The sequence below is a fragment of the Clarias gariepinus genome, chromosome 1, assembly GCF_024256425.1.
Source record: "Clarias gariepinus isolate MV-2021 ecotype Netherlands chromosome 1, CGAR_prim_01v2, whole genome shotgun sequence".
NCBI classification, from domain to species: domain Eukaryota; kingdom Metazoa; phylum Chordata; class Actinopteri; order Siluriformes; family Clariidae; genus Clarias; species Clarias gariepinus.
The window spans coordinates 22,716,277-22,738,991 of NC_071100.1; the positions used below are offsets into that span (position 1 = coordinate 22,716,277).

At 38.8% G+C, this 22,715-nt stretch overlaps 2 protein-coding genes across 3 annotated transcripts; both read right to left on the reverse strand.

Moving 5' to 3' along the window:
• Positions 1-2,007: 2,007 nt before the first annotated feature.
• On the reverse strand, positions 2,008-9,116 carry LOC128524678 (ciliated left-right organizer metallopeptidase). The gene is made up of 14 exons (XM_053497393.1): positions 8,702-9,116; positions 6,899-6,992; positions 6,733-6,784; positions 6,511-6,660; positions 5,087-5,212; positions 4,905-4,989; positions 4,634-4,773; positions 4,325-4,508; positions 3,312-3,378; positions 3,141-3,237; positions 2,913-3,020; positions 2,678-2,806; positions 2,320-2,447; positions 2,008-2,206 (listed from the first exon to the last, which is right to left on the reverse strand). Exons 1-14 carry the CDS (start codon positions 9,114-9,116, stop codon positions 2,008-2,010), a joined length of 1,974 nt encoding a protein of 657 aa, XP_053353368.1.
• A 1,050-nt stretch (positions 9,117-10,166) lies between these two features.
• On the reverse strand, positions 10,167-22,637 carry lrp10 (low density lipoprotein receptor-related protein 10). Of its 2 annotated transcripts, XM_053497322.1 has the most exons (11): positions 22,530-22,611; positions 22,048-22,176; positions 21,768-21,967; positions 19,714-19,743; positions 19,200-19,335; positions 17,442-17,632; positions 16,886-17,352; positions 15,034-15,458; positions 13,254-13,448; positions 12,933-13,062; positions 10,167-12,747 (listed from the first exon to the last, which is right to left on the reverse strand). In XM_053497322.1, exons 3-11 carry the CDS (start codon positions 21,814-21,816, stop codon positions 12,103-12,105), a joined length of 2,268 nt encoding a protein of 755 aa, XP_053353297.1. In that variant the 5' UTR covers positions 21,817-21,967; positions 22,048-22,176; positions 22,530-22,611; the 3' UTR covers positions 10,167-12,102. The 2 variants fall into 2 exon arrangements, with proteins under 2 accessions (XP_053353297.1, XP_053353289.1); XM_053497314.1 differs by lacking the exon at positions 22,048-22,176 and having other exon boundaries at positions 22,530-22,637.
• Positions 22,638-22,715: the final 78 nt, after the last annotated feature.

Genomic DNA, 22,715 nt, shown 5'->3' on the forward strand with positions numbered 1-22,715 from the left:
CGCCGGTCAAGCACATCCCAAACATGCTCAACGGGTGACATGTACAGTGAGTATGCTGGCCATGCAAGAACTGGGACATTTTCAGCTTCCAAGAACTGTGTACAGATCCTTGCAACATGGGGCCGTGCATTATCTTGCTGAAACATGAGGCGATGTTCATGGATGTATGGCACAACAATGGGCCTCAGGATCTCATCACGGTATCTCTGTGCATTCAAAATGCCATCAATAAAGGGTACCTGTGTTCTTCGTCCATAACAGATACCTGCCCATACCATAACCCCACCACCACCATGGGCCACTCGATCCACAACACTGACAGCAGCAAAGCGCTCACCCACACGACGCCACACACGCTGTCTGCCATCTGCCCTGAACAATGTAAACCGAGATTCATCCATGAAGAGAACACCTCTCCAACCTGCCAGACGCCATCGAATGTGAGCATTTCCCCACTCAAGTCTGTCACGGCGACGAGCTGGAGTCAGATCAAGTCCCCGATAAGGACAACGAGCATGCAGTTGAGCTTCCCTGAGACGGTTTCTGACAGTTTGTGCAGAAATTGTTTGTTTATGCAAACCAATTGTTTCAGCAGCTGTCTCAGTGGCTGGTCTCAGACGATCTTGGAGGTGAACCTGCTGGATGTGGAGGTCCTGGGCTGGTGTGGTTACACGTGGTCTGCGGTTGTGAGGCTGGTTGGATGAACTGCCATATTCTCGGCTTAAATAACAATAACAAGTGTTACAAGTCCTTGGTAAAAAAAAAATGCAAAGCTCAGAGTTAAGCAGTTGTGCAGCAATTTGATGAGAAAGATATGTGTAGCTAAACATTGTGATGGTAAAGGCAAAATTTGTTTTAATTCAAATTAACATTTATTGACTTTTTCCAATTTAGAAGCACACAGTCCCATGTTCTTATTTTAAGTTGTGCAAAGTAAATTTAATTACTACCAGATGTTCATCCCTCTTTCACAGACATTATCACTCTGATCAAATATAATCACAAAGGTATATAATCTTTTTTTCTAGAAGCTTTACTTTTAGCACTGTTTTTGCTGCATCTAGAAGCCGTGATATACTTTAAGATTTATTGAAGTAATATTTACCAAAGAGAATTGAACAGAAAGTTTAAACTCTACAGCATTCAAGATGTGTAAAATGTGTGTCTGTGTTTCTCTCAGTGAATGTGACTCTGGATCCCAAAACAGTTCATCCTTATTTTCTGAAGATGGAAAAGAAGTAAGAAATGGACTCATACGACAGGTTCTCCCTCCTACAAAAGAAAGATAAAAGAAAGATTTTATTTTTTCTCTGCTTTGAGACAGCAGAGTTTTTCTTTTAGGAGATCTTATTATGAGGTGCAGATCAGGGTTAAAACTGAGTGGACATTAGGAATTGTAAGCGAGAACATTGACAGAAAGAAGTGGATTCCACATAAACTGCAGTACTGGTTCAGTACTGGGCTAATGCTGATCCCTCTGTCCCACTCACACTGAGAGAGAAGGTGGAGAAAGTGGGGATATTTATGGACTATGGAGGGTCTGGTCTCCTTTTATGATGTAAAGTTCAGATCTCATATCTACTCCTTTACTGATCAGTCTTTACCTGAGAAATTGTATCCATACAATTGTATCTGTATTCAGTCCTTGACACAATATATAGAATAAAATATAATAGAATAAAATATAATATAATTTTATTGCATATTTGTCACACTTTAATGATTCAAATCATTATACAAATTTCAATATTACACAAAGTTAACCCAAGTAAATACAATTTCAATTATTAAGGAAAAAAAGGTGGTGAAACCCGCCTGGCCCTATGTGAAAAAGTAATTTCCCCTAAACCTAATAACTGTTTGGCGGCAACAACTACAACCAACAAACAAGCATTTGTGATAACTGGCAATGAGCAAAAAAAAAACATTTCATATACTTTAGGGGCAGGAATGCAATGCATTTAAATGTTTAATAGAGTCAATAGAAAAACATGACATAACAATGTCCTACACATGAATTGTATAAGGTAAGAGGGCATGCACTCGGTGCCTGGATGGGTAGCACTTCCTGTAGATTATCATGAAAGAGCCCAAGAAAAATAGCACAGCAATGACACCCATTGTTGTCATTACACTCGTCTTTAAGAAGGAAGGGTCAAAGTCAAACCTGAGGCCAGTTGTGGGCTTTTCTGTCAGAAATTGATCCCTGTAGATGATAAATAATGATAAGTTAAATTTCTTTAAAATTTTATATCTACTACTTAAATGTGTGTGTGTGTGTGTGTGTGTGTGTGTGTGTGTGTGTTGCACAGTGTTGACCTGGATAGGGATGTCATGAAAGGCAGAAGTGAGGGGAGGGGCTTGTGCAGTGAAGTGGGTGGAGCTATATCCTGGTAATGACATAGTCGTTTGTCAGGGCAAAACACTGCACCATGATATCCAAATACCTTAAGACAAAAAAATACTTACAAATGAATGTACCAGTGTTACAGACATCATCATTAATATGATTGTGCAAAGCTGCTTTGCGACAATAACAATTGTTAATAGAGCTATATAAATAACATTTAAAAGAAACAGAACATTTTTTTAATATTTTATATTCTTATCGTTAACAAGGATTATCTAACCATATCAGGGCTGTGTTACTTTTATTGCTTGACTTATTTGTATATACCTTGATGCTCCTCCCAGGTGGGCAGTTCAGCCAATCAGAACCCCTCACTTGAATCTGATATCTGTTCCTTCCAGTGCACCTGTGTCTGTAACAGCGGCCTGACAGAGAAGCGTTTAAGGAGGAATGATCCTATAAAAGTAATACAATAATAAACTTTAACTTTGTTATTTTCAATGTTAAAAAAAGATTGTTTTTTACAAATGAATTGGCACAAAAAAACCTTATGCATCTATACCTCTTTAATAATATTTGACAGAAAACAGCGGCTATCTAAGTGAAAGATTTCTCCGCTCCACACCTCTGGTCCACTACCTGTCTCATTCTCTTCTTTCCAACATTCACTCTTTTGGGGAGGAACAAAAATGAATTATTGTTGAGAAAAGAAATAAAAGGACATAAGTCAAGTATAAACATAAGCAGAGTTTTCAATAATAACAAGGACAGAGGGGTTTAGAAGACTTACACCATTGGTTAAAGGTTTGTAAATTCGACAGCCCTCCAGATACTGATCACTCTGGCACACCCCCTTGTGGAGGTGAAGGTAATGGCAGCCAAATCCACTGAGAGCACAAAACAGTTCTTTAAAGTCCATACATTATGTACTGCATGTGTATATCAGAAATTCCTACAGTACCTGCCAGTACAGAAGAAGGATGACGCCCTGATACAGGTGGAAACAGACCCAAAGAAAGCACCTTCATCTACAAACCCAGCAAAACATAAAGATTATAACATCATAATTTTTTATTACATATACAGTATACAGTGAAGTTCCAATTAGTTCTTACTGTTAGTTAATTGCCCCCAGAAACTTTAGGAGACTCAAAAATCATCACAGGACAGCTGAATGCACTTTTGATCGACACTTTAAACACTATTCCTGTGCATGATATTCAATATATGACTATGACGTAATATTACAAATGTTCTTTGTTAAAATATATTATACAGTCATATTGCCATATGGATCTTCTTCCCGCAAGCAATATGGACTCTCAATCACAACAGCACACAGGACTTAACACTCTGATCTGATTTTTTACAATCACACTACATATGGCACACTTGCACATTTTGCACACCACAGAACTGTGAACTTTGAACTGCAATATTTTGCATATTTTTCTGTCCATTCTGCACATTGTTTTGCTCATGACTGGACATGGTTCTACATTCCACTTCAACCTTTCTGTATTTTATTATAGTTTATTATATTTTTTATATTCCTCCTTTATTCTATTATTATTATTATTATTATTATTATTTGTGCATAATATAAATTTCTAATTCTTTTTACACCTGAAGTTTTCTTCCATATTTTTGTATAGTTACAATTTGTAAAAATTCTTCTTTTTTTTTAATGAACCCTTTCTTTTTAAAAATTATTAGGTCATTAGCAGTCGTATAAGCATTTCACTTCATATCATACCATATATGACTGTGTATGTGACAAATAAAATTTTAAATTTGACTGAAGAATTGGTAAATGAGTAAGTGAATTGTGTAATTAGTTTCATCTGGTCTAGTTAATTGATTAATAAATTTGTGGCAATACTTTTACTTTTTAAAACCAGAGTGCTTACAAATTACATTATCCATACTTGTGAGTTTTTCCCATCCCCATAGTAGATACTGAGCCCCTCTTACTCTCTCCCCAGAGTAAATTCTGGCCATGGCTTTGGTTGACTGCATACCACCCTGTGTCCTGGAGAGCAGAGAGGGTGACTGCATCGATCTGGACCAGAGGCGGTTCTGGTAACATGGCTGTCATAATGGAACCCTGCAGAACTCTAGCCTCCCAGTGTGATGAGAAACCACGAAAATCAGCATCCTGAAATAGAAAGAAAGAGTGAGAGAGAAAGAGGAAAGGAGAGCAAGCGGGAGAGAAAGATCTTACAAACATGAGGTATTATGCCATATTTAATATTTTAACTTAAATCATATGAGTTCATATACCTGATTTTCTAGTGGAGCTCCCAAGTCAGTGTGTGAAGTGTTAAGGTGTTTTTGTAGAGCCTTATTCACATTGGGACTGTAGAGCCTCATCTGTCCAAACTCATCACTGTAAACCATCTGACCATTAGAGTCCATGCCCCCTACATGACACCAACATATTATTATTGCTACAGACAGTATTCTCTACTGTACACAGTAAAATATTTTATGAATGATAGTAAATGTTTATAATTGTATACAGCTTCTAATCAATAATATAAAAAAAAAATACTCTGGGAGGCGAGAGAACGATCTGTCCACTTGCTGAAAAGTTCTTTACTGAAACCCAGCACATGCAACATCTCATGGATGACAGTCTGTCAAAGAATGTAACGCAAAACATCAAATACAAACTTTTTTTTTCTACTAATTTAACTATTCATTTATGCAACATGCATGTTCATATGCAGATACCTGCACCATATGTTCATGACTGAATCCTTCACTGCTGAGTGGCTCTCTGCAGATGACCATAACACCAGCCAATGGCCGTCCCTCTGAGTCACTCTGACAATGAGCTGAATAGGCCAGCACACTAGACTAAGAGCAAATAACACCTTAACATCATCAGGACTCATGTTACCAATTTTGCCCATAACAAATATATACATGTCATTAATTTTATATTCATTATTTATTTATCATTGTACTTTTTGCTAACCAAAAAAAGTACTGAAGTCTGGCACCAAAGGTCTGATCAGCAGATCCTTTAAGATATAAGGTGGAGCCTTGTTAGGCCAACACATGCCACAGAGGCCAGATTGAGATCTAGGAATTTGGAGGCCAAGTCAACACTTGTCACCTGCCTTTAAAGTCTTTGTCATGTTCCTCAAACAATTCTTAAACGATTTTCCAGTGCGGCAGGGCATAGTTTCCTGAAAGAGGATGAAAGAGGCCACTGCCATGAGGGAATACTTGGTCTGCAACAGATTTTTATAGGTATTATGTTTCTAAGAAATATCCACATGAATACCAGGACCCTGGGGATTTTCAGCAGAACATTCCCTAGAATCATCACACTGTCTTCCCATAGTTCATTCTGAAACCATCTCTTGCCCAGTGACGTACACGCACCCAACTATCCACATGATGCAAAAGAAAGCATGATCGCATGCCCATTGTATGAGCTTTCAGTAGTGGACAAGGGTCAGCATGGCTACTTTGACTGTCTGCAGCTATGCAGCCCTGTCCACAAAGATGTGAGACTTTTTACCACAGCCAGACACTTTTTCAAGAACTTGCCTACCTTGGCTTACCTATGTGATCAGACCAGACCTTTGCTGCACGTCAATAAGCTTAGTATGCTAATGACACTGATGCAGGGTTATCTCCTTTAGTCATCACAACATAGCCAGAGATAAAGCTCTCAATCCTTATTTTTTCCATAGATCTTATTTTTCCTGCTTTTAGCACACCTACTTTGAGAACTGACTGTTCACTTCATGCCTAACATATGCAATATTTAAATTGACATTTATATCATATTCTGTAAATAATATGTACAGTAATAATGATATAAAATAAATATAGTCTCATTAGTTAGTTTTAAGACACAGGGCTCTTGTCTATCTCTGGGCTCTCCACTTCACCCCATCTTTCAGCCCCCATAACCTGATCTATTTTGATCTTCTCAATATAGATTTTAGTGACAATAAGAGGTAAATATCTCCACCCACTGTGTAACCAGTAATCCCTTGATTAACAGTAGGCCTGCCTTTCCTAATCATTTTGGATGAGCTACATTGTTTCAAATCACCAGAATATAATGATACACTTATAGTGATACATGGTGAGTAACCTAATGGGTGAGTATTTACTCTCATATCACCACTACTTACATCAGCTCTGCATTTATCAGTGCTTTGAGCTGTCACATAAAGTAGGACATCTGTGTCGGGAAGTCCTGTGCCATCTTGTTTTATCACCTTCAAGTCTGGCTGGTCAGGATGAGGGTAAACAGCACAGCCTCTCAGGTGCTCATCTGGGATCTGTCAGTCAACAAAGAGTTAGTACACAGGTCATATGAGCGAAATGTAGTGTGTAGAAAACTGCTGACTTACAGTCACACCCAAACAGCTCTCAGTCCGGTAGTTATCACTGGCTCTGCCACACCTGTAATACAGTACACTGACTAATTATAACTTTAAAAAAATGAGGATGTGGTTTAAATATAGCATGCAAATTATATTTACATAGCAAAGCCAGTATAGCAGAGAAAGAACTGACTTGTTGAAGTTGGCAGCGCTCCTGTTCCTCCAGATGAAGCGGCAATACTTATTGATATCTCTGTGCAGCAGCAGCGTGCTGCTAACCCTCCATACTAGAGACAAACCAATGCACATTTTAAAAGCAAAAGAAAATTAAGTAATTAATTTAATATTAACAATAAATAAAACATTATTATTGGAAATAAGCAATGATCAAACAAGGCACTCATGTGTGGTTAAAAATTACAGTCAACAATAAATTTTGGGGAAACAAAATGGTTAATTCAAACTATTTTTGTTTGGTTTACTTTGCACTGAAGTTAAAGGTAAAGAAAGTGTATGGCCTTTATTTTAGCACTGAGCTAACTGCATACCTAACATATTACACACCCTTCTTAAAATTGAGGTGTTCATTATCTTAAGCTGGTACACCAATCAGCCATAATATTATGACCACTGAGAGGTAAACTTTTATTATCTCGTTACAATGGTACCTGGAAGTGTGTGGGACATATAAGACAGCAAGTGAACATTTTGTCCCAGAAGTTAATGTGTTGGAAGCAGAAAAATATGGGCAAGCGTTAGGATTTGAGTGATTTTGACATGGGCCAAACTGTGATGTCTGGATGACTGTGTCAAAGCAAATACAAAATCGCGGCTCTAGTGGGATGTTTCTGTTCTGCAGTGGTCAGGAAAGAAAAGTATGACAGGAAAGAAAGACGAGTAAAGTGGTGACAGGGTCATGGGCTGCTTAAGCTCACTGAAGGGAAGTCTGGCTTTTGTAGTCCGAACAAATAGAAGAGCTCTACCTCAGAAAAGACAGAAAGTCTCAAATTGCTGAAAGAAGTTAATGCTGGTTCTGATAGAACACAAAACACACAGCACATCAGTTTTTTTTTTTCCGGATGGGGGTGTGTAGCCACAAACTGGACAGAGTGCTCATGCTGACCCATGTCCACCATTAACAGCACCTGCACTGGGCAAATAAGCATTAGAACTGGACTGAAGAGCAATGGAAAAGTTGGTCTGATCTGATGAATCACTTTTTTTTTTACATGAAGAAGGCCAGGAGCGTATGTCTCGCTTACCTGAGAAAGAGATTGCACACGGATGCACTATGGAAAGAAGGCAAGTAATGGCATTGAAGGCAAAGATGACTTTGATGTGTTCTATAGATTACAAAATTATAGTTCTTTAGATCACTACAAATTCCATAGATTTTAATTAGATTGTGGAATGTGCTTGGAAGTACAAATCCAATCCACAAAGCCTCCACCTCACAATTTACAGGACCTAAAGGATCTGCTACTGATGGCTTGGTCCCAGTAAACACAGTACACCCTCAGAGGTACCATGGAGTCCATACCTCAACAGGTTCAGCCTGTTTTGGAGGCACTGACATACTCAATATTGGAGGTCCCACTACCGTCTTAAAATGGGAATAAATACACTGGTCACCATTGACCTCCATGGCACCTAGTTGCACTACAGAGGGTACTAGATGGATAGATGGACACTCAATATGAGGCAGGTGGTTATAATGTTATGACTGATCAATGCATGTAGTTTTTAACATAAATATATATTAATACATATTACACATTTACATACAGCAGTTATCATAAATGCAAGAATTAGTATTTTTACATGTATCTACACATTTTATTATAAAAGTGCTGTGATTGTGCAATTAATTGAAACTAACCATGAACATATAAGCTTCTATTACTTGAGCTCCAGTGCAAAATAAAAAATAAAAAAAGCAAACCTCAGACAAAATTTGCCATGGCTGGCTGGCTCCCAATACCAATGCAAACAATACCTGCAAGTAGTTTGGACACTGTGCTGATCGCATCACTAACAGCTGCATCCAGTCTCTCTTTTTCCCACTGTGGGAGAACAGCACTCTCTCTAGGAGTCCATGTCTTAATCCTAATTGGTTGTAATTTTTTGATTACTTCAGTCCCATCCCTGATCATCCTTTTAGATCTTTCATGTGGAAAATCTTGTGATATGGCGTTCTGATGGTCCTGGATCTGAACATGTGTCAGCCAATCTTCTTGTCTTTTAGGAGACACCTCACGCTTTGCATCATCTTCTTTGAAGGTCCAGTTAAAAGAGCTTGGAGGAGACAGAACCCGGATTGAACTTTGCACTTCATCAAAGATGCACTTTCCCCAAATGTGTGGCATCAACAGCAACAGAAGAAGAAGAAGAGGGTTTGGAAATGCCATCATCTGGAAGCTTTGTGTAATGGCCAAAGGATTAAAGATGGTTTTGCACTCTTTATATTGATCATACAGATTGCACATCACAATTTATATGCATAAAGCAATCAAATCTATTTACAAATAATAAAAGAAAAAAACATAAATAAAAATGTTTAAATCAATAATAAAAAGCAAAACTAACTGCAGCTACAGTACATAGCCAGATAGCAATTAAAATGCTATCAAAAGCTTATACTTTTTTGACTTTTAGGAAAAGAGAATTAATTACGTATCAAGAACATATAGGCAACACTTATCATTTGCCTTGATTGAATTCATATTTCACTGATTTTTTTTTTTTTTGCAATGTCACAATTAAATCTTTTTTCCATTATTTTTGCAGAACATTATGACAATATATCATTATTACTTTTGTTATAATTTTACCATGCTATGATGTATGTATATAGTGGATGTTATATATATATATATATATATATATATATATATATATCATGGTGTAATTATAACAAAAATAATAATATTATATATATATTAAACTATAGCACTGGAGCTTAGCTCTGCTTTCCTTTCACATAGACCAAAGATATTAAAGCACCACTCCTGTTAACCATTGTACCCACCACTATATACACTTTAGATTTCCTTATTGTTTCATTCTCATACCAGAAAAAAAAAGCCTTATAGCACCAATAAATCTTTGATAAGTAATTTAAAACCAATAAAAACAGATGTAGCTGACCTGTATCAGATTGCTTCAAATCAATGAAAGCTCCACAATGTGTTTTCACTCCTCTTGTATTCTCTCTCTCTCTCTCTCCTTAATGTTGTTTCCTTTGTCTAGGTGACCACTGTTCTCAACCAAGGAAAGGACAAGGACAATAGAGGCTTTGATGTGGTAATAACCCATTATATCATATCATGATGAGTTTCAGTGGAGCTAACCTTAGATTGCTTCCTTTACTGAAAATCTCCAATTATATCATGAAAAACATCAAAAGGAGCTATAGAACCAAGTTCCCTAAACACACAATAATAATGACAAAGCGCTCAGAATAAAAGTGCAAATGATTTATTCATTGTGGTTTCTCTAGATCTTTCAGCATATATACAATGAAACACATCTTAAGAAAAGTATTTTCTTTCTCTTTTCATTTAAAACCACAAAATTTCTATTGCAATCACCACTAGCGAGAAACATGTTACACAGCTAGCCGCTTCAATACATTCAGTAATAAAAACAATATCAACATGGCGAAAAGAAGGAATTCATAAGAGCAAGTGCAAAAGAGGATTATAGTTATGGCACTCGTGTTTCTTTCACTTTTTACTGAAGCTGAAATTAGAAGAAATGTTTAATTTTCATTAAAGTAATTCAGGTTGGTGGTGCAAAATAACAAACCTGCCTCAGGCACCAAGAAGGATTGTCTCAACAGAGTGACTACATTCACACAAACACACATATACACGTTTCTGCCATGCAATAGCCTAAACATGGCCTGGGTGATTTTAATATCAAACTGAGGTGTAAACTTTTGCATGTGTGTGTTTGACCTTCATGTGCAAGTACATACAGTCACATAATGTCTAGTGATCTATAGGAAGCTCTATCAAAGGCACTTCTAAAGAATACACACAGCCAGGTGTATAGCAGTAAAAGACACACACACACACACCCACACACAAATATATATAAATACATACAGATGTTAATTAATTGTACAAAAATAAATCACAAGAGAATAGCCTGGATATTTGTAGCATGATGCTGTGAATTTTGCCAAGGGAAACACACCGGGCAGAATATTTCAATTAATGTTTCTGTGTGAAAAAAAAGAAAAAGAAAGTCATCATTGCAACTAAGGATGCACCGATTGAGAAATTCTGGGCTGATGCCGATATTCAAAATTATAATGTGGCTGATACCAATGTTTTTTTTTTTGTTGTTGTTGCTTTTGTTGTTGTTCTTTTTTTTAATGGTAAACTAGACTTGAAAAAAGAAGAGTGCTCTAGTGCTGCACTAATTAACCTCCAGCTGAACTTTCCCCGTAATAAACAGTGTTTATGTGGACTCATGTGGACAATGTTTTATTTTGTCTGAATAAAAATACACCAGTCTGCGTTAGAAGATTGTGACAAAAGGGCAGGTTTGTGTGGTATTACAGTGCCAGCTATTGAAATTTTCCATAAGCTGTAGCTGGCTGGATAGGCTACTGTTGCCCAGTCAGACTACAGTTAACCAATACACCACATAACCAGTTCCACATTGAACTGATGCAAATAGAAAAACATCGGCCACTGCCATAAGTGAAAATTAACTTATTTACGGAAAGGCCAAGTGCAGTTAACAAGGCAAATATCGGTCGATACTTGGGTATAACCGATAAATCGGAGCATCCTTAACAACAAAAAGAATGATTTGCTTGTTTTTAAGCAATATTATAATCTGTCTCGGCAAGACTCACTAAATTATGGTATCTATTTTAGAATCAAGGCTAAAGTAGTGAAAGTATTTGTTCCATTAACCAGAAAATATATTTAAAGTTTGCTTTTAAAAACATGATTTTAAACATTGCTAATTTCACATAACGCTGTCTGTCCTCGAACAATTGAACCATCTCAATTTTAATTGAAGTGCATGCTTTAGTTCCTTAATCTTATAATTTCCACACATGCACAGGTTCAACCACATGAAAATGCTGAAATGAGATGACATCAGATTGTGCATGAAAACACACTCGTTTAGGAGAGGCTGTGGAAGAATTTTTTTGTGCAACATTTTTCTTCCATCACAAGTGCACATCTAAAAAGCACAGCGACTAAACTCCAGCACAGTCATCCAATACTTGACACATTTATAATCGGGAAAATGAACCTATTCATGTAAAATAAGGCACCTTGCCAGCAGACTGCAGACATGATGCCGCTTGGAGGGGAAAAACAGGGAGAATGTGATAAAAGATAAGAAAAGTGAAAGCGGGTGCAGTCCATTTTAAGTCAGCATGGGCACGTCATCCTCAGAGGTTGTGTCATCGGAAAGAGGGATCAGTAGCACTTCATCTTCTGAGGAAGAGGTAGAAAAAGAAGGGGAAGATGAGAGCGGAAGTGCAGTAGGGGAAGACGAAGGTCTGAAACGAGAGATGCTCAGCCCCAGAGAATGGAAGAGAGAGGCCAGTGAAGGACTGCTGGGGGCAACAGTGACAGGTGGGGTCTGACGTGTTTCCGGAGCATCAGCTGGCTGGACAGAGGGCGGGGTTGTGGGATGTGATGTAGGAGGAGGAGGAGGAGGAGGGGGAGAAGGAGAAAGAGAAAGTGTTGCATCTGCTTGTTGTTCTTGCTCTGTTTGTTGAGACAGCGACACTTTTTGTGGCAGTGGCTGGTCAGTAGTTTCCCTGGGCACCGCTGAGCTGGTAGGGCCGGACTGTCTGGGCTCCTGGCCTGCAGAACCAGTTTCTGTCTGTTCTGTGGGGGAGCTCGTGGTCTGGGTAGATCTAGAGGTTGGTCTGGAAATCAGACCCCACCTGCGCAAGCGTCGAATTGCCCGTCGGACAATCCGCGGCCTGCGTCTTCGGCGTGGGGAAGAGATGTTGTCCTGTCTGAGGATCTGAAGCAGTCCTCTCAGAGAAAGGGACGTGGGCTGAGATACGGGAGAAGAAAAAAAAATAAGAATTAGATTAACAACAACAAGGGGAAAAAAAGAGAAAAATATAAAACATTTAATTTGAGAAAATTTATTATATAATTTCCTCATTGACCATTTGCATTACCCACAAACTGAAAATATAATTATATGAATATTTCTCCCCTTTTTTTTAATCATACCTCATTGGGGTTCTCAGTTGGGAAATCCTCTACAGGAGGAATAATTCCCTGAGCAATCAGCTGACCATAGGAGGGCGGAGCTTGTTGCTGGATAAATTCTGCCTCTTGACGAGTGATTGGGGCAAACAAGCTACAGCAGAACAGAACAACCATGCAGACACAGAGGTTTTAATGAGAAAGTAATTTATATTAGGCATTTTCTCTCTATAACTAGCATTTAACTGTTGCATACACAATTACCATAAAATAATCTAAAACAGATTTTATATAAAAAAGAAAAACAATAAAGACAATATAAGGCTACTTGAAAGTTAGGTTCACCTGTATTCTCTTGTCCGAAGTGAGTATAGTTTGCAGGTGCAGCCCATTGCAATGACCAGCAGCAGACCACACACCAGGCTGCCCACAGTTGCTGCGGTGATGACTTTTCGAGGCAGAGTTACAGTGCAGTTTAATTCATCAGTGCCATCCTTACAGTCGACTTGTCCATCACAGCGCCAGCTCTCAAACACACACCTGCAGCACAACAGGGACGGAGTATTAGACTCGTACACAAACACACCTCTACTGCACCAGAGCTCGTAACAGGATTTCAAATCATAAAGCAGCCTTCAGGCCTGAAACGTGAATAAATAGTAAATGAACATGTTTCAACTTTATTTTCTTCATGCATTTTATAATATTTAACATAGGGCTGGGCAATATGGCTAAAAACTGTATCACAATATCAGTGTTTCATATCGGTCGATATAGATAATTATTGATATTTTTATGACCCATTTAAAATAAGGACCAGGAGAAAAATATAATCACAATGAACACTTCTCTTAACATTTAAGGTGCAAAATGAAAGAAAATGTAAGAAATGCTTAATAAAGTGTAATAAAATAAGTGCATTTTCTGCTTTTAAAGATGTTTCCAGCAGACCAGCACAAGACAACGACATGGCGCAACCCAACGTGATACTGTTACATGATTGACGTTAGTGTATCACTCCCTACGTTGCTAGGTTACCAGAGAGCGAGTGCCTTTGTTTATGCAACTGTCACGGGCAACCGGAAGCGGACCAGAAGACTAGCAGTTAGCCCTTGTAGCGTGGACGGTAAATCCAAACGCGGAAATAGCGCGAACAGGCAGGATAACCACGCGAGTCATTGTAAGAACTCTCTCACGCCGAGGGCAAGAGTTTACACAATTATACCTGCTGTTGCAGGAGAGAGGCTGATTTTACGGCAGCTGTTTACGGGAGTGTAGTCTAGTGCAGGCAGTGCTTTGTGGGTAATGCAGTCCAATGTGCGTGAACGCGGAAATGTGAGATGAGCTGGAATATGGAGCCTGAACCTATTTTCTTTTAGTAGTTTTTTGTTTGATTTAAATACGGATTCCAACCGGAAGTTTGTAATATTGCCTGACAAGGCAGTAAATAAAAGAATGGAAATGCATCGACTCGTTTGTCTTTCCCATCAGTGCCATCTTGTCTACTTTTATACTTCCTGAATCGCGACCATCGTACTACTCTAGGGTCCTAGTGCCGGTCGTGGAGCAAGTGCGCATGACAGCAACCAAACTAGCTTCGCGACCTCTGTTTTCTTCCGACAAAGAATAAAAATTATCGAACGTTTAATAAAATAAAAATTAAGTTATATCCCAACCTCTAACTTTGTCCCTTATGTTATGTGCCACATTTAAAAAATATATGTTTTGCTTGTTTTTATTCCCTTGACAAATTTGTAAATTTGTCCCTTGTAAAGCCATTTTAATCTGATCAAACAACAATGGGTTTAGTGAATGTGTAGTAAATGCTGGTATGTACCATAGATCAATTAGGGCACAAGAATGTAGCCAATAGTGGTAGGAGTTGCCTGGAAGAATTATTTGTACTGACACATTTTTAAAAAGATTACAGTGTGTGTGAATATGTTTAGATTTATATACTAAAGTGAAGATGTGTTGCCCAAGGATGCATTTCCGTAAGTTGTGTTCCATATCTTGTAAATATAAACCTGCTTCTACATTCACAGTTTATGTGAATAATTTATACTCATTAATAAAGTTAAGTGAAAAGGCACTAAACCAGTTGCGCGCGCGCACACACACACACCTGTCACTGTCACAATGGAATGTGCCAGGCTGACACACTTTGCACTCTCGCTCGTCACTCCCGTCAGCGCAGTTCAGCTGGTAGTTGCACCTCTCTTTGATGGAATAACAGGCAGGCCGGCTGTGCGCCGTCCTCTGGAGTGCTAGTGTCCCACAGGGGAAGTACCCAGCCGGGCATCCGCCACAACCGTCCTCATCCAGACCCGTTTCTGCACAGTCCCAGTGGCCATCACAGCGCTGCTTCGACGTGTAACAGCCCCCGTCTGAGCCCTTACAGAGACCTTCCCAAGGAAGACAGTAATCAGCAATGCGGTATGTGGCATTAAAGCCCCGCCCATCAGAGGCCTCCTGTACACGGTACGTTACTGACAGCAGACCAGTAGGGGACTCCACCTCCACTGTTTTGTAATTGGATGTGTAGGTGACCTGTAATAGAACAAACAAACAAAAAAAATTCTAAAACACTACAAAAGTAACACCTCAAATTAAAAAAATATTATTACAGTCCTTTTCCCTGCACTAGTCTCAAATATCACAAAACAGCTTCCAATCTGAGAGAGGAAAGACTAGAACATGCTTTGACTGAATCACAGGGCAGCTGAAATTTTCTAGAGATGCTCAATGCATAAATGTGAGCACCCCAATTTGTCCTTTATTTACTAAACAAGGTATCTGAAATGTAAAGAACCAATGAGAAGAAAACTACATACAGTGGTACCTCAGCATACAAACACCCCACCTCAATTGTTCACCTAAAGAAGTGAAATTTTCAGCATACGAGCGGACGAACTAAGCCCCAACTGAACACCGGCTAGGTTGCGTGTACGCAAGGGAGCCATTCAAAACTTATTTGCATCAGTGGAAAGCCAAGCGAAGTGAGTTTACATACTTTTCTGTGTTTTTTTGCATTTGGTGCAAGACTTTATGAAGACATTACACCACTGGTCCCAAGAAGATTAGCAAGGACAGTGGCAAGAAAAAAAAGTAGCCACTTGAAGTTTCATTTTTAAAGCAGCCAGTGTCAAGTGAGGTTTATTGTCTATTTACTTTATATTTTACTTCATTGCATGACATTTCTAAATGTTTTGATTGTTTTATATGAAAAAAATATATAATTACATATAGTGTTGAAAGTTGGTAATATTTTTGTGTGGCTGGAACAGATTATTTGCATTTACATTATTTAGGATGGAAAAATGTGTTTTGCAATAAGAATTATCGCTTTAAGAACCCGAATTAAATTTGTATGCCGAGGTAACGTTGTATTATTAATTAATTACTCACAGCATGTACTTTACATGTCCAGCCTTACACACAACACATTTATTCTCAGCTGCTGCATCACATTTTGCTGAAAATATTTCAGACTGACATATTTGCTTACATCCTTCCCTAGTTTCCTGACTTTTTGGACATTCTGTGTTCTGCATTTGGGGTAATAATGTCTAAATTATGTTTAGTGTACTTCAATTCCATGTTTAGTGTACTTTAATGTACTGATTTACCTTCTGTACTGCACTACCACTGTCAGTTTAATTTTTTTTTTACTTTTTGATCAGCTTGAACTTATCAGAATAAATACCAGAGTTGTTTATCACGAATACAGCCAATATATACTTCTTAGTAGCTTATTTGATGCAAATCTAGTGTGGTACTATGGTTGTTGTAATAGCAATAGGTTACTAAGTAACCCGAATGTCTTTATTTTTTTATACAACAAGTAACAATTAAGTGCATCAAGAACATTCACTAACATGCATTATCTGAATGTTTTGTACTAAACAATGAATGCACACTGGTATTATACTAATTTAAACTTTTATTTACCCACATTGTTGTACCCATATACTCACAGTTGTAATGACGTTGCCGCCCCCACCAGGCTGGTCAGTGATGATAAGAACATCGCTAGACCCAAGTGCCAGCTGTTGCAGCTCCAGCTTAAGTGGCCGAGAGTCCTGTGGATCCACTGACCACACACACTGCATTGCAGACCCAGTCAGCACTGGGGGTACAAAAGAACCATAAAAGGCCTGCAGATACCCTCCACAGGGCCCACCCTGGGCTGGAGCGGAGAGGTCAGATGCTCTGCGCCCCATCTCCACGTTGGTAACAGCTGAGCTTGATGGGTTTTCAGATGGGACTAGTGTGGGCTCATTTTCCAGGTAAGGTTGGGCTTCAACAGGGTCACAGTCCTCCTCGTCTGAGCCGAGCTCATCGCCGTCCCCGAGGCACTCGACCTGGCCATTACAGCGCCAGGACATTGGAAGACAGCGCTCACTGTAGCACTCAAACTCACCCGGGTAACACGGACCAGTGTCTGGACAGAATTAAACATTTTGTTATAATTGTCGTAAATTTTTATTATTGAAGAAATAACACTATAATACACAATAGTATTTGTGCTACCTTTAATGTATGAAAGGCGGAATTGTGAAACTGAGAAGAAGTGCGGGACAAAGTGGTGCGTCACTGTAATGTTTCCCTCGTAGAACTCCTTTGGTTTGGGAAGCTCGTTTCCACAAATTGACACAGGCCGGCCTGTAGCGGTTGTCAGGCTTAGCCAGCTCCAGCCACATCTAATGAAAACCTCTGAGAAACTTTTAACAATAAAATAACAAGGAAACAAAGATAAGAATGTGGAGTTAGAGCTACTCTGAGAGTTGAAAGTATTTACACTTGTATAACAAATGTAAAGTAAGTAATTTTTTTAATTATTATTATTATTAAACCTACATTAAATGCATCTTTCTAGCATGACAGCTGCTGGTTGAGATAATCCCTAATCTGACATAATCCTATATGTCAGATGTGTTGCAGCAAGAAAAGAAACGTCCCTTTTTCAGGACTGCGTATTTCAACAATAATGTCGTAAAAATCCAAATAACTTTACAGATCTTCATTGTAAAGGGTTTAAACAATGTTTTCCATGCATGTTCAATTAACCATAATCAATTAATTAACATGCACCTGTGGAATGGTCGTTAAGACCTTAACAGCTTACAGAAAGTAGGAATTTAGGGTCACAGTTCTAAAAACGCAGGACACTAAAGAGACTTGTCTACCGACTGTGAAAAACACCCAAAGAAAGATGCCCTGGGTCCCTGCTCATCTGCGTGAACGTGCATTAGGCATGCTGCAGGGAGGCATGAGGACTGCTGATGTGGCTAGGGCAATAAATTACCATGCCCGCACTGTGAGACGCCTAAGACAGCGCTACAGGGAGACAGGAAGGACAGCTGCTCATCCTCGCAGTGGAAGACCACGTGTAATAACATCTGCACAGGATCTACATCCGAATATCACACCTGCGTGACAGGTACAGGATGGCCACAACAACTGCCCGAGTCACACCAGGAACACACAATCCCTCCATCAGTGCTCAGACTGTCCGCAATAGGCAGTCCATGAGGAGGAGATGCACTGCAGTACTTCAAGCAGCTGGTGGCTACACCACATACTGACTGGTACTTTTGATTTTGAGCCTCCCTTCATTCAGGGACACATTGTGAAACATTTTTAGTTTATGTCTTATGGTGTTGACACTTTTAGTTTTCTAAAAACTTTAAAAGTTTACTGAAAGTAAAAACAGTTGAAAGTCAGAGGACGTTTCTTTTTTTGCTGAGTATATTAAACATTCAACCAATTTATATGAACAAGTATAACATTAAGTTATAGATGTAATGTAAGGAATTTAAAAAGTATTTAAAAAAAAAGGATAAATAAATAAATATTGGATAAATAATATAAATACATGGCCTTGGCCGGAATAATAACATTTTAAACAAGGTCCTTTAGATGCACTTTTGCTAGAAATTGTAAAAGTTTTTCTTTTTTGGCAGAATAAATTCTTTAAAGTTTGTCCTGGTAGAAATCGTTCTTATGGCATTAAAACGTGGGCAGGTCAAAAGTATATGCTTTATAGTCAGATTAGTGCTACAGTGCAGACATTTTGGAGCTTTTCTGATATGTAAATGAATAAAAGGATCAGGAGTAAGCATTGACTAATTAGCTGATTAACAATAGTTACATCCTTTCTCTTCCTCATCGTGAGGTGGAAAATAAACTCACAAATTTTTACCACCAGATTTTTAAAAGTTCCATCAGATTGCTCGGGTTTAAAGACATCAGATGTTTTAAATTAGGGATGTCTGGATCTTACCATACCTGACAATCACACGCTCTCCTACTGCGGAAGTGATTACCCAGCTGCAGTTCACAGGGCTAGAAGGGCCAGAGCGGGTGGAACTGTGAATTTCTCCTTGTCTTGCCTGTAGTATTTTTGAAGACTTCAAACAATGTGCTGCAAACATAATAGCAATGTTTTTGTTACACATTATCATAAGCATTTATTTCACATCTTTCCTCCCATTTAACAACACAACTGACATATTGTTTAGGATATAAATCAACTTATATAAGTATTTATATAGCCCAAGATCAATAATTTAATCTTTCTCGCAAGAGGAAGTCCACGTCTGGTTTACAATGAATAAATAAAATTACAGACACGAAACACAAAGGCAAGTTTTCACGATACAGTAAGTACTAAAATAAACATTACTGGAGTACCTATCATCGTATGAAGCAATATGACTCAGCTGTACAGAACGGGCTTTACAAAATAAAGAACTGTACAGGATGTCTAAATGTTATGACTTTATAAAATCTTATCACTCACCTGAACTGGAGGCCAGCTCCAGACTGTGAACTGGAAGGGAATAAAACCAACTTGGATGTTAGATTAAGTATTAATTACAAAGTAATTGTCTTTTTAGTTAAGTTTATTTAAGTTAAGTTTATTGTAATGGAACATTATCTACAAAACATCCCCTTTAATTTATTTTTAAACACACAGAATCATCCCTCACATTTATTATGAACACATCTGGTGTTATGTATGCATTTGCCTCATTATTTCCTCTATAAAAAGACTTCTGGGACACCCTGCAGTCACCGAGATTTTTAGATATAAAGCTGGCTAAATCCCACACCAAAAGAAAATGAATCAGTAAGTTTGTATGTAGCGATTAGAGTGTGACAGGCTGTGACAAAGAAAAACTGCTTTTACATTACATTACGGTATATTCTTTACAAGTTTGCGGGAAGCCTGGAGCTTATCCCAGGGGACTCGGTACAAAAGACAGGGTACACCCTGGACGGGGTACTAATCCATTGCAGGGCACACACTACAGGGAATTTGAAAAGGCCATTATTTCTTGGAGGAAACCAGAGTACCCGTATTAAACCCACCAAGCACAGAGAGAACATGCAAACTTCATGGACACAGTCCGCAGGTGGGAATCAAACCCTTGTACCTGGAGGTCTGAGGCCACTGTGCTAACCACTGTGCTACTCTGCTATCCTGATATTAGTTATCAATCAACAATGGCAGCTGGTTAATATTTAATTATCATTAGCTTTAAATTACTGCTGTGACTCCCATGCCTGGGCCTAAAGTAGCTCTGCCATTACACCCGTATATCTGCTCTGATGTAGGGTGGAGTTTACTTTCAACAGGTCCTTAGCAAAAACAACACCTAACTAATGGACCTATCTCATTCTATCTAGCAGTCTTCACTAAATTTCGAACCGCAGTCGGGATCAAGTGACAGTTCTATCCGAACCCTGATGCTTTTCTGATAAAATGAGAGAATCAGAGCCAGCAAACCTGATAGTTTCCCATGTATGGAGAAAGTGTGCGGAAGACACAGCCTGACTTACTCCAACAAAAGGAAAGTATAAAGACTGAACCTTCAATGATAATGAAAAAGATAAGTATATGTTTATTCTTCCGGTGAAAAGGTAAAATCCAGTTTGTCTTATCTGTTCTGAAAGCATGGAGCTAATAAAAAGCAGTAAAGTAAAACTATAAGATAAAACATGGATCTTTAAAGCAAACTATATCCGCAGCAGTCCAAGCTGAGGGCGTGTGAAATACCAAAAATGAGAGCGCGCTATGACAGAGCAACCAGAGTCCTTTCACATTTATTTAGAGTGCAGCAGCGGGCAAATTAAGATTCACTAAAGAGTGATTAATTATTGTTGTTTGTATTATATAAACTCACTCACTCATCATCTATACCGCTTAATCCTGTATATAGTATCATGGGGGCCTGGAGCTTATCCCAGGAGACTTAGGGCACAAGGCAGGGTACACCCTGGACAGGGTGCCAATCTATCACAGGGCACGTGCACACACACACATTCACACACTACGGGTTATTTGGGAACTAACACCAATTAGCCTGATCTGCATGTTATTGGACTGTGGGAGTAAACCGGAGTACCCAAACGAAACCCACCAAGCCCGGGCAAGACACTCAAAATCTGTGCACACAGAGGCGGGAATCAAACCCAGACCCTGGAGGTGCAAGGCAACAGTGTTAACCACTAAGTCACTGTGCCACCTTGTATTCCATACAAATACAAGTAAATATAGAAGGCCATCAAAAATCAGACTAGCCAAATGTTTAATTTAGTTACTGAAAATTGGCAATAAATATTATTGAAATTATCCAAAATTTTTTAAATTGCTTATTTTTTTTGTAGACTTACAATGTCTATAGAGAGAGAGTTTTTGAATCCTAACATACACACAAAATTTGGACATCAGCCCAAAGAAAATTGCACTGACCCCCTGGACCTTTTGGGATTTTTAACTCTGTACCCCTACTCTAGAGAACAAGATCGTGACACAAGCAATACTGTATTTAGGGGATAAAGCATGCTCACCTGTCAGAAATAAAAGGCTAAAAATCCACAGGCAGTAAGGGGAATGCATGTTGATGTTCTTCCCACGGAGATTTAAAAGGTTGTATTTAATAAAACGTCAAACTAAATCATTCTCCGTGGTATAAACACTTCATGTCAGTAGATCCATCAGCTCTCAGCAGGATATCAGAGCCAAGGAGCCTCGCGCGCGCTGATTTTATCTGTAAACCAGAAACATAAAGAATTATTGAATTAAAACGAAATAAATAAATATGCTTCCTAGCCTGTTTTCTGAACTTACATACAAACAGCATAAAAAACAAGAAGCGGTCACTCAAAAACAAGTCGTGAACAATTTCCCGTTTTGCTTCTCTTCCCAGCACTGACGTCACGCTCGCGTTTGGTTTCGACGCCAACATTAACGTTAACACTGAAACAGACCGGAAGTACGTTAACAAATATTAAAAATACTTCGTCAGATACAATTACAGTGCGGCAAAGCGACAGTCTGTGTCTCACTAGTCGTCATAAGAAAGTTTCCATTTTGTCCTATCAAGTCAGAGACACAGCTGTCTAACACATTCCTTCGACTTTGTTAGCCAGAGAAGCTAATGCTAACCGACAGCTGCCCACTCTCTTTACTTTCCGTCCTGTCTTTCTCCTGGCGGCTATTATTATTTTAAAAAACGCACACGCACCACTGGTTATAGTAATTTTCACCACATTACAGATGAATGGCCAAGTTTATACACACTGTCCAGCGCGACAATACATTTTTCATACCTTTTCGCCGTCTCTTTTTTTGTTGTTGACATTCGCTCTCCGCCACTTCCGTGTCGTTCTGGTTACAGCGACGTGCGCGCCCACACTGACTGCAGTGACGCAATCACGTAAAACACGCCCTTCGATGGAAGGACTACGGACTGCAATTTTATCGCCACCAGAGGGCGACATTGATCTGTCTCGGTT